The 17854-nt window shown below is 49.6% G+C and overlaps 1 protein-coding gene across 1 annotated transcript; it reads right to left on the bottom strand.

Moving 5' to 3' along the window:
• Positions 1-11017: 11017 nt before the first annotated feature.
• On the bottom strand, positions 11018-17841 carry DHRS1 (dehydrogenase/reductase (SDR family) member 1). Its single transcript, XM_008572307.1, has 9 exons — positions 17612-17841; positions 17017-17190; positions 14535-14678; positions 14302-14381; positions 13099-13231; positions 12626-12772; positions 11998-12067; positions 11571-11651; positions 11018-11422 (listed from the first exon to the last, which is right to left on the bottom strand). The coding sequence occupies exons 2-9, from the start codon at positions 17164-17166 to the stop codon at positions 11286-11288; spliced, it is 942 nt and encodes a 313-aa protein (XP_008570529.1). The 5' UTR covers positions 17167-17190; positions 17612-17841; the 3' UTR covers positions 11018-11285.
• Positions 17842-17854: the final 13 nt, after the last annotated feature.

The following is a 17854-nucleotide window of genomic DNA, read 5'->3' as shown; positions in this document are numbered from 1 at the left end:
ATGAGCACATAGGTGCCATTCTCATAACTGAAGATTGCTAACACATAGGTGGGAGGAATACTGGATGATGGAATCTGGCCAGATTGTTGGGCCAGATTTGACAAGATGGTGTTGAATAGGAATAGAGGTAGAGTCTGGTTCTTTGGTCCTCAAATAATCATCTGCAGAAGAACAAGATGTGTGGGGGGTGGAATAACACCAATGTGTGTAGACAGGGGGATTCTGGTTGACAGGGTTGATGAGAGCTGACCCTATGATTTGCTTGTCAAAAGTATTAGCATGTGTTTGAGCTGCACTAAGAGAGCTTTGGTACCCAGAATTATGGGGCTCATAAGTCCCAGACTCTGTGAGAGTCAGACTCTTTTGGGAGTGTTTGGTCCATATTGATAGGGACAGGGACAAATTGTAGAGTCCAGAGGGAGAAATCAGGATGGTGAGGAGAGCCCACGACCAGAGGGAGGACATGGAGATAGTGATTTGGGAGAGAAGACTCAAGGGGCAGACGATAATGGTCTTAGAACTCCTGGAACAGAAACTGCATTGATTCTGTATATCTTGAGAGCAAGGAACAAAGACCAGTGAGTGTATTATTAAGAGAAAAGACTTTCTAATAATTAAAGCTGCCCAAAAGTGGAATGAGCCTCAGTGAGTGGTGGTGAGCTCACTCTCATGAGAGGCAATCAAGCATGTGTTGGTCAAACACTTTGTAAGAATACGGTAGAGGACGTGCAAGGACCAGAATATATCTACCCTGAAGTTCTGAAAGATGCTGATCACTGGAATGGGTCAGGGGACTCAGAATCCAAGAAGATCCTCTCTACTGCCTGCTCGCCCAGGGTCCTGAGATTCCTTGGGCACTTGGTGTGAGTGCTTGGTTCTCTCTCACCTCCCTGTTCCCCAGTTCCTTCTGAGTCAGGCTGGAGAGATTCTTCCATGGCCAGTGGTGCTACCACATGCCCATAGCGCACTTCCTGGCTGGGGAAGAGGAGGGAACAGGCTGACTAGTGAGCAGAGAGGACAGGGCCCCAAGGCTGGGCCTAAAAGACAGAAATGCCCCAGAGGGAAAGTCCCCACAATCTCACCGGGGGTGCAGTGGGTGATGACTCAGGTTGGCATCTCTGGGGAAGGAGATGAAGAAAAAGCAACAAGGAAATGGGGTTGAAAAGCTGGAAAACCTTCTTGAGCTAGAAGAGTGCTTCTGTTATAGGAGCCAGGCACTGCATGGTGGTTGGTAAAAATGACATAGCTTAAAATTGCTCAGAGTACTGGTGGGGCTGGGAATGTGGCCAAGAAGCCTGCTGCCTGGCAGTGACCACTGCACAACTCCAGAGGGCACCATCACACTGGGTTTAGGGCATACACAACGTGAGTGGTATCAGGAGGCAGCAGCCCTGAAGTTCTTTGCCAAAGGAGAAAGAGAAGCCACTGAGCAAGGTGAGACTGTGGGGGCCTGGGGAAGGACAGATGCTTTGGCTGGTAGATGAGCACAGGTGACAAATGACTCATCCTGGGAAAGAGGAGCTGCTCCTTTGGGGGAGGACCCAGCCCTCACCATTTCCCTGTTCCATTTATTCCTTCAGCAAATAGCAACTGGAACCCTCTGAGCTAAACAGTCACAGTCTCTGCCCTCATGGAGCTGATGGCTCAGAGCAGGGCTGTCCAATAGAACTTTCTGGATGATGGGAATAGTAACAAAAGTGAATACAAAATTACTACTGTGCCAACTGCTCTGCCCTTCTGGAGGTGAGTGAGGTGCTGGGTGGGAGCTGCTCTATTTGAGACTGGGGTAAGGAGGAGACCCAGCCTGGGACTCGGCCACTTATCGCCTCTGTGCTTCTCAAGCACGGTCCTGTGGTGCCTGAATTATAGCTCATCACGTGGGGTGCGGCATCCCACTTGCACTCCTGCTGTGAACTACCCATGGAGCTGCATCTGGTTGCCTTTCCCCTCACCTAGCAAGGTGCCTGCATCGTGGTGCTTGCGCCACAAACATCTACGTAGTTCAGCCAGTGAATCATCAGCCAGCAATGACTGAGCACAGTACAGCTCAGTATACAGCAGTGACAGGACAGACAAGGTCCCTAAGCCTAATCCTGTTCTCACAGAGCTTACATCCTAGTCGCCAGACAGACCCTGTAGGAGTAAATACACACAAAAGATGATTTCAGCAAATCCTAAGTGCCCTGAAGAAGATTCAACAGGGTATTGAGATGGAGCTGTGGGAGGGGGGTACCCTGGGAAAGAATGAATGAGTGAATCAATAAATGGTGAGCCTTGGAGGCCAGAGCAAGACAGGCCATCCCCCACTGGGCTGGCCTGTGAGACGAGGAGGAGGAGCTGGGGATCTTCGATCTCAGGGCACGGTACATGGGGTGAGAAGTGTGGGGTGAGGTGGGGCGCTTGGTCAGGGGTTGCTCCATTCCAGGCCTCATGGCCAGGCCTCTGAGAACTGGGAGGGAGTGGACAGGGAGTGGTGTGGGAGCTCAGATTTCAGCGTAAAGGAGAATGCCTAGAATTGCTGACAACAGCAACCTGGTGACCCCGTGTCCTCTGTGTACTTTGTCATGGCTCAGGCTTGAGCTCTGTGCCTGGCAAAAGACACTGAGGGGAAAGAGGACAGGGAGGACTGGCGTTGTCCCGCAGAGGTGCCCAGGGCTCCCACAGCTGGAAGCCCAGTTGGGAAGTCCTCTCCCAGACCTCAGACCTCCAAGCAGGGGCCACTGAGGCTGGGGTGTGGTATGTGGGACCCAGGCCAAAAACCAATGGATACTAGAGGGCAGTGAGTCCTCAGAAGGCCCAGTCCTGGGGAACAGACACTACCCCTAGGGAAGGAAGTTGGGGCCCTCACCGGTAGGTTGTATGGGCCTGTGAGCTCGGCCACACTCTGGGAGGCTTGGATGCTCCCGGCACTGCTCAGTTCTGTGCTTCCAGGTTCAAAGGCTCTGTGTGTGGGGAAGGAGGCAGCAGGATTGGGGGGATGAAGGGTCCAAGACCCAGCCAGTGACTTTGGGGAGGGGGTTGTCACTCTTATCCAGGAAATAGATGAGGACATCTATGGCTCTAGTATTAGTCAAGAGCCAAGTGAATGTCATAGGACAGGTTCTCCAGAAGGGGGCAAGAGCAAGGGTGGAAGAACATGGAGAAGCTTTTAGAAGGTTGAGATGGGGCTGTGGAATGAATTCTGGCAGACAGAAACGGTGTTGGGTGCTGGGCGGGAGGGCACTGGGTGGTACTCCAGAGATGGGAACAGCTCGAGCAAAGGTGCAGAGAAAGAAAGTGTGGTCAAATTTAGAGAAAGGCAAGACTGAATTTGGCCAGGAGTCCTCGGGCTGAATGAACTTGGGAATGCTTTCCCTATTCTGCCCAGTCCCCAACCTTCCCTCTGCCAAAAATAAAAGACCCCCCAAATTCAAAACCAAACAAAATACAGAGCAGCAAAGGCAGCATGATGCAGGGGAAAGAGCTTTTCCTTCGGAGATATACATATTTGGTTGAATCCAGACTCTTGCTGTAAAGACTTGCAATCCTGGACAAGTTACTCAACTTTTCTGAGTCTTAATTTCCTCGGTTGTAAGAGAGTACAGTGGTTCTTCAGGATCTGTGGGAGATTGGTTCCAGGACCTCCTACTGGTACCAAAATCCACGAATACTCAAGTCCCTGATATAGAATAGTGTAGTATTTACATGTAAGCTATGCACATTCTCTCACATACTTTAAATCTTCTTTAGATTATTTATAATACCTAATGCAATGTAAATGCTGTGTAAATAGTTATTATACTATATTGCTTAAGGAATAGTGACAAGAAAAAATCTGCACACGTTCAGTACAGAAGCAATTTTTTTTTCCCGAATATTTTTCATCCACTGTTGGTTGAATCCACAGATACAGAGGGCCAACTGTACTTAAGTCCAAAGGCAGTTAAAAAGATTAAGTAAGATCTAGGTACGGTGTTTAGATCATTGCAGGCCCTCAATAAACATGACTCAGTCTTCAGTGACAGTGAAAAGCAAAAGCAGGGTCACCTTTGCCCCCTCTTGCACAAGCCCCTCCAGGGATGCTCAGGTTGTGTCTGTTCTGGCTTTACTTGTTTCTTCTGGAACCACTTCTCCAACAAGGGGGGACCAAGACCTCCTAGCTCACCAATAGGGGCATATGTGTTGGTACTTGCTAACAGAAATTGCACAGGGCCGGCCCCGTGGCTAACTCGGGAGAGTGTGGCGCCGGGAGCGCAGCAGCGGTCCCGCCGCGGGTTCGGATCCTATATAGGGATGGCCGGTGCGCTCACTGGCTGAGCGCGGTGCGGGAGACACCAAGCCAAGGGTTGCTATCCCCTTACTGGTCACAAAAATAAAAAAAGAAAAGAAAAGAAATTGCACAAAACTGACTTTACTTCCTCCCCCTGCCTCCCTCCCAGCATTCCAAGGGCCTCTATTTCCAAAGGTCTAAGGAAGCGTTCCCTGCTTCCCAAGATTCCCCACTATCAAGTTAAGCACAGGCTTCTAGTTCTTCTCTACCTGACATTCAAGTCCAGGCAAGTCATGATCCCTTGATCTTGCTCCAAGCTGAGCCTGTGCCTGAGTCCTGATTGGGAAAACTGCACCCCCATAGCTGGCCGATGCTGGGTTTCCTGGAGGCTTCTGAGCAGCTGGAGGTGGGCAGCAGCATCCCTCTGAAGACTGCAGAACTCTCAGCACATGACAACTCCATCCAAACTCCTGCACTAAAAGACTTGATCAAACAATGCATGATTACAGTGTGGTGTTATAACACCAAGGTCAAGGGTTTGGATCATGACAACTCCATACAAAAACGAGCCAGCTGTCAAAAACCAAATACCAGAAACAAACAAACAAATGAAAAACTCTAGCTTGGCTTTTAGCAGCATAAGGTCATGTCTCTAGGATGACCCTAGCCCCACTTAAAGTGCCTACTTGAGAAAGCTCAATGCTGCCAGGAAAATTTACTATTTGTTCTAGCCTACACCACATGATAGGCCCTAACCTCCCTTTCTTAGAGCATTTACTAGAAAGGACTTACAGTTGTAAATATGCATCTCTCAGAGCTCAGAAACCTCTGTCTCAAGGACCTGAGAGCCATTCCTTTGAAATGTAATCATCAAGGAGGAGGTCTTTGTCTCCCAGTCTCTGTGGGAAGACAGATCCTAATTTAGGTAAGTGCCCACTAACAAACACAGCTGGCCTAATCACATATGTCCTAGCTCTGCTGAGCCTCCACTTGCCAACTTCCTCATTCTCCCTTTAAAAAGTCCTAAACACCTCTGCGCAAATGAGAATGGAACTCAGCTCTTTCCTCTACTGCCAGTAGTTACTGAATAAAATCTGTGCTTACTGCTTTAAATAATATTTGGCTGTATTTATTTTTGATTCCACCCGGCAGAAGTTCCAGCCTGTGCCCCCTTAGACCCTGCTCAGCCCTGGAGCAAATCCTGCCTTCTCTGCAGCTCAGCATAGGGCCAGGCCAGCTTGGTCAAACCAGAGACCATGAAGTTCTGGGAACGACTCTGGGGATGACCGCTGGGCAGGAAAGCCCATGGGCATGTGTGCATGGGGGGGTGGGGTGGGCTGGCTGAGGGGGTGTCAGGTGGGGAATCAGGACAAACTGAGATGGGTAGGGATGCCCTTGTTTGCCTGGAGGCAGGAACTGAGACAGAGGTAAAGCTCGACAGAGAAAGGCAGGGATAAGAAAGTTGTAACACCCTCAGAAAGATGAAACCTGAAAGGAACAAGGGTTGTATCTAGCCTGGGGAGGAACCTGGCTTTGGCGACCCTTCCTGCTCCTTGGAGTCCCCACCCTGGGTCCAGCCATGGCTGTCTAATTGTTTCATGATGCTAACCGAAAGCACGTTGAGAGCTGGACCTTTGTCTTGTAAGGCTTGCCTGTACCACCTGCCCCTCCCTACCCAGGACTGGGCATGAGGAAGCTGCACCCAACACCAGCTGACTGGGAGAGGGGAGGTTAGAGAGAAAATGCAGGGGAGGGGCCTGTGGAGCAGGGCCGCAGAGGGGTCTGCGGGGTTAGGAGGAGCAGTAGAAGGATGGGAGGGCTGAGAGGGCATAGGCAGAAGGGCCCAGGGAATGGAAGCTTTGTGGAGGGATAGACTAACCAAGTGGGGGAGGGCCAGGAACTGAGGGGTGGGAGAGGGGTTTTAGAAAAGCCACTTCTGAGGTCATGGTGGGGGATCTCTTCAGGGATGGGGAGGCCAAACAGCTCAAGGGACCAGATGCCTCATGTGACACCTCAGAGGCAGTGCCATGGTCTTTGGGGGTCTTGCGTGGGTAGGAAGAGGGTGAGGAAGGAAAAAGGGCAGCTCTGGGCCCAGCCACCTTGCCTTGATCTGCCTATCTGCTGGGCTCGGGCCCTTGTGCACACTGCTCGTTCCCTGTGCCTGAATCCTCACCCCACTGCCACTCACATGGCCTCACCACTTCCCTGCCTGCTAGGGACCTCCCGCTGCACCCCCAACACACACACTCATGAGCCCTAAGGGGCCTTCAGGAGTTGATGGAAACTTCTCCTCGGTGACTTGTCCCCAAAACTGAAATCTCAGGTCCCTTGGTCCAGCCCTGCCTCCCTCACCTTCCTGTTTAGTGTAGGCCAGTTGGTCAGAGCTGACATCTGTAGGGACACCTCGGGGACAGAGGCTCCACAGCCTGCCTCATTTTGACACCCCTAACCCTTGGGTGGTTGCGATAGAAAAAGGAATCTCACTTCAGGTGTGATGTGCATCTCATAGTCATGCTGTGAGTCCACTTCTGTCGGGAGAGCAGGGCTGGGCTGGGTTGCTTGGCAGGCCTCTTTGAGACATTCACACTCCCTGCTTCTCCACAGCTGTTATGCTCTATTCCTTAAGCCATCACACACACTCTCTCCCTCTCACCCTCCCTGCTGATGGGGTAGGGAAGTTTCTGGTGATGGGAGCAGCTGTAAAAAAAACTGGGGAAGGGCCGGCCCATGGCTCACTTGGGAGAGCGTGGTGCTGGCAACACCAAGTCAAGCGTTAAGATCCCCTTGCCGGTCATCTTTAAAAAAAACAAAAACAAAAAAACCTGGGAAGGGGTGGGGCTCTGGGCCCAGGGCTTCTCCCTAGTTTAGAGGTGTGGGACACTGGGCCAGAACAGGCCTCACAGACTGGAAAATATAACACTTCAGCTGTATAAAGAGAGGTCCGGATTTGCATGCAGTCAAATGTCTGCTGTGAATATGCTTAGATATTTGCTTGTATAGGGTTGGGCTCTATCTGTGACTACCCAAGAATATAGTAGCACTGGCTGCCTCTGGGTTGGGGACTAGTGGGCTGGGATGGGAATGAGACTTTTCACCGTACACACTTCCAAACCTTCTGGGTTCTGAGCCATGTGAAAGTGTTACCTCTGAAAAATAGAAATTAGAAATGCAAACAAAAAATCTCTTCTCCCCTCCCTCCCTGGGTTCCTTTGGGAGATTAACCATCTTCCAGGGTCCTCCTTAATGCGTTCCAGTGGGGGTGAGCTACATCTTAGCCAGTGCTTCAGTGTCCCTCCTGGGAGAACCTCAGGCAAGCTGGCTTGTCCTTCGCTGCTCAGGCGTGTTCTTTCTTCATGCCTATTGCAGGTTTCATCGACACCCATGCCAGGGACACCACCACAGCATTCCTGCACTAGGCTCAGGTCCCCAGCCTGTTGGCTGTGCCTCCTACAATTTCTTCTCGGCCCATACCTCCACTGCCATCACACCCCCAGGAACACTGATACTGGGCTAGCCTCCTCCCTGCTCCTCTGACCCTACCTCTCCTCCCTCTGTTCCATCTGCCCCATACCTCAGCCCGAGTGAGCTTCCTCCAATACAAATGTGATCATGCTACTCTTAAATCCTCCCGCAGCTGACAGTGCTAGTGCTCTGCCCAGACACCCCTTGAACCTCCTTTTCCATTTTTGTGCATGATGCCCCCCTCAGTGTACTTTCGAGACTGACACCTGTGACTTTTCTTGGAGGACTGCCCATGGCCTCCTGGAGTGCTGTGCCCTGGTGGCAGGGTAACCAGTGACTGCTCCATGGTCACTGAGCACCATTTGGTGGTGGTGGTGGTAGTAGTAGAGGGGAATGAAAGCCTGCTCTCTGGCCCCAGGCTGGGACGACTCCGGCTTTGCACTCCAGAGTTGTTCCAAGGGCATGCTGCTGAAGCCACCCTTCATAGCTGAGATGGTGATCTTGCTTGGCTTCATGCCCTTCATACCAGCCTCCCATGAGAGCACTTATACATCACTCAGGGCCTAAGATGGGCCCCTCAGTGGAGATCTATTGCCCACAGTTTACTCCTTTCTCTCTGGAAATCTATCCCATATTAAATCTACATTTAAGCCACACCAAACATCTAGCTGTCCTGCCACTTTGGGGTCTTAAGTACCTGCCTTCCTCCCTTAAAAAATTTTTTTTAAAAAAATTAAGCCTCCCTTTCCACCCCTCATGCTCTAAGTCTCTGGTTGGTATCATCTCCTTCCTCAGTTCTCCAGTGGTGCTACTTGCTTCCTCCTGTATTCTCAGGGCATTCTGGGTAAACTTCACGATAGCACCCATTTCACCAAATTGAACTAGTCTTCCCTGGAGCCTAGCATGGTGCTGGGCAGACAGTAGGCATAAAATTAATGTTTTTTTAATAAATATTGATTCCCCAAATGTCCTAAGGCTCTCTAGTACCAAGCTTCTCAGATCCTGAATGTCATCTACTGCCAATCAAAAGTGACTGTCCATGTTTCATTCCCTTGGAGCTCTGTATTGTTGCTTAAGTTTCTAAGATTACTAAAACCTTATTAGAGGGAAGCAGGGTGGTGTGCTGTAAAGAACAATGTTCCTTCCAGTTTCTTGGGACACCAGAACCGAGGTCTAACTCCACCTCACATGGACCCTTGGGGCCCAGTGCACTTGCTTCATTCAGTAAGTGGAAGGTCTAGATAACTTCTAAGGGCTTCCATGGCTGGAATGAAAGTCTTTTGTGGCTGCAGTCTGGTCTGTCTTGTTCTGTCCTCTATCCCAAGGCCAAGAATGGTGCCTGCTACAGAGCAGGCTGTCAAATTTATTTGTAGAGGGCCGGCCCGTGGCTCACTCGGAAGAGTGCGGTGCTGATAACACCAAGGCCACGGGTTCGGATCCCATATAGGGATGGCCGGTTAGCTCACTGGGTGAGCGTGGTGCTGACAACACCAAGTCAAGGGTTAAGATCCCCTTACCGGTCATCTTTTTTACAAAAAAAAAAATTTATTTGTAGAGAGAAGGAATTGACAATTTCTTTCTTTTTATTTTTATTTTTATTTTTATTTTTTAATTTTTTTTTCAAAAGGTGACCGGTAAGAGGATCTTATCCCTTGGCTTGGTGTTGTCAGCACCACGCTCACCCAGTGAGCTAACCGGCCATCCCTATATGGGATCCGAACCCGTGGCCTTAGTGTTATCAGCACCGCACTCTACCGAGTGAGCCACGAGCCAGCCCTCTTTTTTTTTTTTTTAAAGATGACCGGTAAGGGGATCTCAACCCTTGGCTTGGTGTTGTAAACACCACGCTCAGCCAGTGAGCCAACTAGCCATCCCTATATAGGATCTGAACCCATGGCCTTGGTGTTATCAGCACCACACTCTCCCGAGTGAGCCACGGGCCAGCCCGGAATTGACAATTTCAATGGCTAATATTGCTTGCTGCTAAACATATATTATTTCATTTAAACCCCAAAGTGGTGGAGTCAGGATGTGTACACAGGTTTATATGACTTTGAGGCCCATGCTCCTCCCACAATACCGTATGGACTTTAAGAGACAAAGTCAGCATGCAAGAATTTGTTCCAATGATGGCTTTTAATGATGGCTGTGGAAGGCTGGAGGAGATCCCGAGGTCCTTCTTTTTATACCATACAGGCAACTGCCTCTGCCATCAGCAACCCCAAGGTATAACAGGACTTTAGGGTAGGAGGTAGAAGGGGGTGAGAGGGTGCTAAGGAATCTGATCACTGTGTTCTTAACTGGATGCCTCAGCAAATGTTGGGGTTTAGGAATATAGTTCCAAAGGTCCTATACCAGTCACGTACTGATAAGCCAGCTCTCTTAAAAAAAATTTAAAAAAAAAGAAGCCCAGATTGGTAGCATTTGTGGATTTCAGTGGTATATATACTTTCACCATGGCTGACTTCAAGCAACTAACATGAAGTCACTGAATGCAGACTGGGAAGAGATGCGGATCAGCGGTTCTCACAAGCTGGTGAGTGACTCCAGCACACTGCTGGAACAGCAACTGGGGGCTGTCCCCCAACAACCACCAAACGATCTTAGCTTCTGCAGATGTTACGGACAGCCTTGAGAAACCTTAGCTCTCACCCTGCAGATTTCACAGAAGGGAAATGATCTCCTCCCCTCTGATTTACAGCAGCCATCCTATCACCATGTATGGTCATCTAGGCTGCTGGCTGAAAGGCTCCCTCAGAATGGCCTTATCTCCTCTTGGGAACACACCCCATTGCCTTGCCTGAGGCTGGTACAGCCCCCTGAGCAGGGAAGGCAACACTATAGGCTTCTGCAATCAGTTCTGCAGAAAGCAACTCAGGTGGTGCCATCCTGAGAGGGATGAGAGTGTGTCAGGGCCACCAACTATTCCTCTGCCCCTCACTTGGATTCAGGCGGTACCTTCTCCCCAAGGTTTAGGCAGTGCTTTCTCTCCAAGAAACCATAAACACCACAGAATCCACCCTTGCTGGTTTGGGCCTCACCCAGAGATGACGCCAGCTAAATAGATGGTGGAAGGAGAGGGTAGGAAAGCAGTGTGAGACTCGGTGTGCCTCCTTTTGGTTGAGGAGGGATCCTGCTCCCCTGCTGGGCACTGGAGACAGACCTTGAAGGGAAGAACAGGAACAGGTCTGGAGGAGAGGGGCCTTATCTTAGGGACAGAGCCTCTTGAGAGCCTACACATTTCTGTGTCTTTGAGTCCTCCCCTTAACACTATGCTGAGTAAAGAATTAGCATTCAGAAACACAATGAAGGAGAAATGAGACCTTTATTAGCTCCCAGAGTTTTTTTTTTTTTTAATACTGAGGAAAAAGCAAAATGTAGGGACAAGGAAAACCGAGGCTCAAAGAAGGACCCATGAGGGCCCCCAGAACTCACATGGACACACAGCAGAGGCCTTCTCTTCCTATCAAGTGTATGGGTAGGTAAGAAAGACTGCTTTGTTCCACTGAGATAGGCCCAACTGCCACAGTCTGAATGTGAAGAAAAGCAGAGTTGTGGCATCAATCCAGGAGGGTTAGAACTTGCTAGTGTAGAGGGTGATGATCCACTTGGGCATGCGGAGGAAGCTGGGCAAGTAGGAGGCCAGCCAGCCCAGGCTGGAGACATGTGAGAGAACGGAGCCCAAAGACAAGTAGTCTTGGACAGGGCGACCTGGGGGCAAGAGGAGGAGGAAGAGAATTATAGCCTCCTTTCTCACCCCTCAGCCACCCAACCTTGGCTGAAGAGACTGAAAGAGAAGGAGTGAGCAGAGAACAGAAGGAACAGTAGTCAAGGCTGGCTGCTGGGCCAGAGCTCTTACCATCCACATCCCGGAGGCCATAGCGTCGTGCAAGGTCACAGGATGGCAGCACCTTACCACTCAGGCTCAGGATATCAGGGTCTGTGAGCACACATAGAGCTGGAGATGGCAGGCATGGCAGTGGCACAGAGTGACAGGTTTGGGCCCAATTGGACAGGGCACCACTGAGACAGGCTCCGGAGCCCTGGAGAACTGTTTCTGTCTGTTCCTAAGAAGGCTCTTGGGCATCTGATTTTGCCCAAGATACCTCCCAGGAGTCAGTTCTTAAGGCTCCCATACCTCAAAGTGGGAATCTTGACCCTCTGGGCCCCTGAAAGCCAGAGAAAACAAGGGCGTATTCCTCAACCACCTCCCAAACCAGATCCGGGCTACCACCGCCCTACTGATCCTTCATGCCCTTTGTTACCAGCTGCCTCCATCTCCTCACCTGTTGCCAAAGCCACCACACATTTGCCACTCATTTCGGTGGTTTCCGCATATGAGAAAAGTGGTTTGAACTGAAATGCAGGAGCAGAGAGGTGAAGTGTTAATTTTCAAGAGCACTGCCCAAATCTCTTCCTGCTGGCCAGCTTCTGTACCAGGAGAAAGAAAGGCCAAAGACCTAATGCAGAACCTGCAGGACACAATGTCTTGCAAGGGGCCAGAGCCACTCCTTCCCACATCCAGGCAAGCCCTTGTAGTCTGGCACCAGAACTCACTGGCTTCCCTAAATGGAAGGATCTGATAGTGCCAACTAGTGCCTAGACCTTCTAGGCTAGTTCAGCACAGAGCTCAAGTGCATGGGCTTCAAACATCGACAACCTTTCCACTTATATGTGACCTTGAGCAAGTTTTTTAACCTCTCTGGGTTTCAGTTTCACCATCTGTAAAACAGAAATAGTATCTCCCTCAGAGGATTAAAGGAAATAATGTGTGTACAGTACTCAGGCCTAAGCCTGCCACAGTGAGCACCCAATAAGTGGGAATATTTATTCTTGTTGATACTGTCCTGTTGTTGAAGATGGAGAGGCTGAGTGCCCTGTATTCTCCGCTTCCCTTGCCATTCCCTTGCTAACCTGCTTAAACAGGGGATCCTCATAGGACTCCTCCTTTGCCATATGATCCTTCAGCAGTTCTGTCTGCACTAGACCTGGCCACAGGGACACGTAGCTGACCCTGTGGCGCCGCAGCTCGTGGGCACAGTCAGCAGCCAGCCTGTCACACTGTGGAGGGAAGAAAGGCAGGGTGAGAGCCAGGGCACTTGGCCATGTCGCCTCCTCCTCTTCCCTCCCTGCTTCCAATGGGGATGCTCCAGCCTCTTGCCCTTCCCAGGAGCCCTGAGGTCTCAGCTGCCAACCTTCCCCAGTGTGATGCCTACTCTGGCTGACCAAGGGGAGCCCAAGCAACAGAACTGTCCATGGATGAGGCAGAGAGGTGAGGGCCAGCCAGCCTTAACATCTGACCAGCGGGGACTGTACCTCCTGTGATACAGGTACCATCACCATCACTATCCTATACCTCCCTAAACCCTATACCACTGGGTCCTCACCGCAGCTTTGCCTACGCCATAGGGGACGTTGAACATGTACTGCAGGCCCCCAACGGAGGAGATGACCACGATGAGTCCCCGACCAGCTGGTACCATTAGCCGTGCCCCATACACTGAACACAAGTAGTGGCCTCTAGAAGGTGGGACAGGGAAGGAGAAGGAATGAACCATGTCGGTGTTGACCAGGGTGCCGCAGCCTCTGGCAGCAGAGGTGCCCTGGGGGACATGGGAACTGGCCAATATTCAGCTCCTTGGCTCTTCCTTTCTCGTCTGTGGGCTGACCATCCCCCGCTGTCCTCACAATCTTTCTTGCACTTTAGAAATCACAAATGCATTCTAATCCTGCTTCCTTGGGATTGCCACCAGAGTACCAAAACTGGAGCCATGGGTGTTCTTACCTGCTTTAGTCACAAATTTGCAGATAATCTCTTGATTACTCTCACAGGTGCCTGATCATATCCATCAAGTGTAATTTAATTATCTGAGAGAGTGACATTGTTCCAACAGTAACAAACAGAGACATAATTGGTGCTTATTCTACTGAGCAAATTCTAAATGCTGTGTTTTATCTCATTTCCATGCCATATGTATGTGTGACCCTGTGACAGTACTGCCCTCCCAATTGTGACCTGGAAGTGCCCCTGCTTGTGCATCTGGAGTGAGGATGTGGAGGCTAAGGAGGGCTGGTGCTCACTGTTTCTTATCAACCTTCTCCTGATTTAAAACCAATTTTTCCCTCTAACCATTTTTGAAAATACAGACTATAGGCTGTGTGCATTATTGAGAGGAGGCTCCCTTCTGGATCTTGCATTTGGATGGGCAGAGATTGTGTCAGGAGAGAGGCCAAGGGCTTGTTCGGATGAAAATTACTGATAGAAACAAGGCAAAAAGTTGACATTCCTAGGTGTAGACTCACCCAGTTGGAACTTCTCCAGAGAAAAGAGGGACAGATGAGACATAAGAGAGAAGAAAGAAGGGCTGGCTGGTTAGCTCTGTTGGTTACTGTGTGGTGCTGCTATCACCAAGGTTTAGGTTCCATCCCTGTAACAACCAGCCACCAAAAAAAAAAAAAAGAGAGAAGAAAGAGACAGCAGAGGTCAGAGGGAAAAGAAGAGGACATATAGGGAAAGGCCTAGGCCCTCAGGCTGGCTAAGTGAGTGAGGGGAGCCCAGGCCCTTGTGGTGAGGGAAGGGGAGCACCCACCTGAGCCCAGCGTTGTTGATATCATCCCACATGGAGGCGGGGCTTTCCCAGAATGACTTATTTTTCGTGTCTAGGATAGCCTGGAAGGCACAAGAAGGGGGCTCAACTGGATGATCTAAAGGCAGTAAGGTGTGGGGGCTGGGTAACAGAAGGGGCAATGAATGAGAACAAGGACTCAGGGGTTAGAGGCAGAGGCCAGGAGTGTGGAGCTGGGATAAAAGTTCAAAGGTTACCTGGACCCCGGTATAGGCATTGTTGACCAGCACATCCAGACGCCCCTGCTGTTCACGACCCACTTGCTCAAATAGGCTTTGCACTTCACTCTCCTGGCTTGAATCGCACACCACGGGCACACACCGGCCCCCAAGGGATTGCGCCTAGAGAGGGACAGCGGATATGAGCTCATAGTCACACATAAATGTAGGACATAATGCAACTCCCAAACAAAGTGGGCTTGGGAACTGAAAGGCAATCATAAGAATCACATGAAAAAATGCTTGACATCACTAACCATCCGGGAAATGCAAATCAAAACTACATTAAGATATCATCTCACTCCAGTTAGACTGGCTATTATCAAAAAGACAGAATAACAAATGCTGATGAAGATGCAGAGAAAGGGGAACCCTATGCTGTTGGTGGGACTGTAAATTAATGCAGCCATTATGGAAAACAGTATGGAGTTTTCTCAAACAACTAGAGATAGAACTACCATATGATCCAGCAATCTCACTGCTGGGTATATACCCAAAGGAATGGAAATCACTGTGTTGAAGGGATACCTGCACTCCCATGTTTATTGCAGCTCTATTTACAATAGCCAAAATATGAAACCTACCTAAAAGTCCATCAACAGATGACCGGATAAGGAAAATGTGGTATATATACACAATGGAATACTACTCAACCATAAAAGAATGAAATTCTACCATTTGCAGCAACGTGGATGAACTTAAAGAAAATTACGTTAAGTGAAATAAGCCAGGCACAGAAAAAGAAATACATGTTCTCACTCATAAATAGGATACTAAAAAAAAAGAAAGAAAGATACAATAATCACAATAATTCATTGAACTTTCTAAAGGAGAGAACAGAACTGAGGCCACCAGAGGTGGTAAAGGGGGGTGGTGGGGTAGTTAGTGAGAAATTGGTAAAGGGCAAGTAAAATTATTACATTGTATAATGTTGTATATACTAATTTTCCTGATTTGAGCATCATATATTGCACTCAGGTATTGATATTCAACACTGTACCTCACAGATATGTACAATCAACTATGTTTCAATTGAAAAAAAAAAAAAAAAAGGAATCAAAGCCAGCACTGAGGCAACATGGTGGGCAATACTGCCCTCTGGTGTCTGTTTGAGGAGTTTCAGAAACGATAGGCCCTTCCATCACAGAGCAAGGTAAGATGGAATCTCAGGTTTAAAATTTACAAACATTTACTGAGGCCTATCACATGCAAGACGTTGTACTCTGTAGGTTGAGGATAAAGAAAAAACAAGGCATGGAGCCTGTTCCTGAGAAGCAAGTAACTATTCTTGTTCTTGGTCATTTCCATCTCTCATGCCCCTAGCTCCCACCTTCACCACTCACCTGAGACTCCAATTCAATCCCAGCCCTCTTACCCTCATTCCATGAACTCCCCTGCTCAGTAATCGAAAATTCACAGCTATCAGGCATGAACTATTTTTACTTCCTGTTCTGTCTTACCTTCTGCAAATGTGCCCCCATCCTCCAACTTCAGAGGAAGAAGAGTGCCTTATTCAAGATCCATGCTTTGGGTCCCACCCTATTACCCCCTTGCCCAAACCACTGCAATGCCCCCTAACTACTCACCCGACCTCTAGCCTTTCTGCCTTAAATTCTTCATAGTCTGCCAGTATGAACTGTCTAAAACACAAATCTGTTTAAAATCTAACTGGATCACCACCTCTTAGAGAGTAAAGCCTAAGGTATCTACTAGGATCTTCTGAGACCCACTCTCCTCTCTAGCCTCTTACCCACCGCGCCTCCCTTGCCTTATCTCACAACATCCATAACCTTTAACTGTTGTCCCTCTGCTCATGTAGCTCCCTCTGCTGGAATGCTTTTCCCAACTTCCTTTACCTAACTTACCTTTCAAGATTTCATTCCAGAACCACCTCCTTCGGAAGGCTTTCCCTAGCCACTTCCCTGTATCATCGGGATGTCCCATCCCCACACACCTAGGGCATTCTGTGTATCTCTCTCTTACTCACATTACATACAAATGATTGGTTTCTGCATCTGAATTCCTGTTGGACTCTATCTTTTAAGAGCAGAAATTATATATCAGTCTTGGTAATATATAATTGTGCTTCACCCAGTGCCTAACAAGTCACAGGTACTCAAATATTTATTTAACTGAAATCCAGTACAGCAGTCAAGTTAAAATGTACAGTTCAATAAAGTCTTACCTAAAATGGAGGAAAGCACATGTCCACAACTCTTTATTACAATTCCCAAATCCCTGAAGCTCTCTAATAGAAAGTTTTTTCATAAAACTCACTTGGTGGCAAAATTCGACATTACCTGAGATTATTTATGGGGTTTATTTATTCCACTTCAAGCAAATGTTCAGGTTTTGTTTAGTAATATTACGGTTTCAGATGAGGGATTAGGATAGAGAGAGTGTTTAATTTGAAGGCTCCTTCAGGTGGTTTCTGCAGCTGTGGTCCCGAGGAAACACTCACCTCCTGAGCAGTGGCCCGGAGGGTGTCCAGATGGCGGCCTGTGATGTAAACTGTGGCACCTGCTTGGCAGAGTTGCAAAGCAATGCCGCGGCCAATACCTCTGGAGGCACCAGTCACCACACACACTTGACCCTTCATGGGAGCTGCCATGGCTCACAAGCAAAACGGGAAAGTCTGTGGAAGCAAAGACTTGCTCTGAGGGAAGCCTGTAGATTGTGTGTGTGGAGGGCGGACTCCAGCAGGGGTAGGAGGGGGATCCTAGGTGGAAATCCTTTGAGGAGAAGTTTTAGAGGGGGACAATTGAGTGGGGGCCCCAGGACAAGGCTGACTATCCCTTTTGGAAGTCCAGGGAGTGCAGAAGGGACTGAGTGGAGCTGTCCAGGGCTGGACGCCTACTGCGACCTGCTGAGCAGGGCTAAGTGCGGGGCGGAGGAGGGGATCTGGCGTGGAAGGACCTCAAAGCGCGTCCACGCAAAGTCCTGGGATATGTGGATCTCTGGCCCCCGGCAGAGCCAGGGCCGCGGATTCCGGGTCCGGGGTGAGTTCGAAGCCGGGAAATCCGAACCCTAAGCTGAGGGGAGCTCGCACCCCTTACCTGCCACCTGTGCTGCCTCTGCGGTCCTCGCGCAGTCTAGCTCACCACACCCGTGGTTCGAGAACTTTATTTTGGCCGCGAGGGTGGGACGAGGTGACTACACCTGAGTCAGAGAGCGAGGCTGGGGTGAAAGTTCGGGCTCCGGCTCGGGCTGAGTGGTTACGTGGACCCGGGGCTCAAAGATCCCACCGTCGGGTCGGGTGCGATTCTAGGCCGCGGCCAGGACAGAAGACGGGGGCGGCG

The sequence above is a fragment of the Galeopterus variegatus genome, unplaced genomic scaffold, assembly GCF_000696425.1.
Source record: "Galeopterus variegatus unplaced genomic scaffold, G_variegatus-3.0.2 Scaffold774, whole genome shotgun sequence".
Lineage (NCBI taxonomy): Eukaryota > Metazoa > Chordata > Mammalia > Dermoptera > Cynocephalidae > Galeopterus > Galeopterus variegatus.
This window is presented reverse-complemented; position numbering and strand designations above follow the sequence as displayed.

Bases quoted from the DNA above. Each gene is read 5' to 3' on its own strand.
- DHRS1 (XM_008572307.1), bottom strand. From the start codon at position 17,166: ATGGCAGCTCCCATGAAGGGTCAAGTGTGTGTGGTGACTGGTGCCTCC. The intron at 14,679-17,016 runs GTGAGTGTTTCC...GTCCCTCTCTAG, and splicing joins TCCGGGCCACTGCTCAGGAG to GCGCAATCCCTTGGGGGCCG. The intron at 11,652-11,997 runs GTGAGGAGATGG...GTGTGCTCACAG, and splicing joins TGTGGTGGCTTTGGCAACAG to ACCCTGATATCCTGAGCCTG.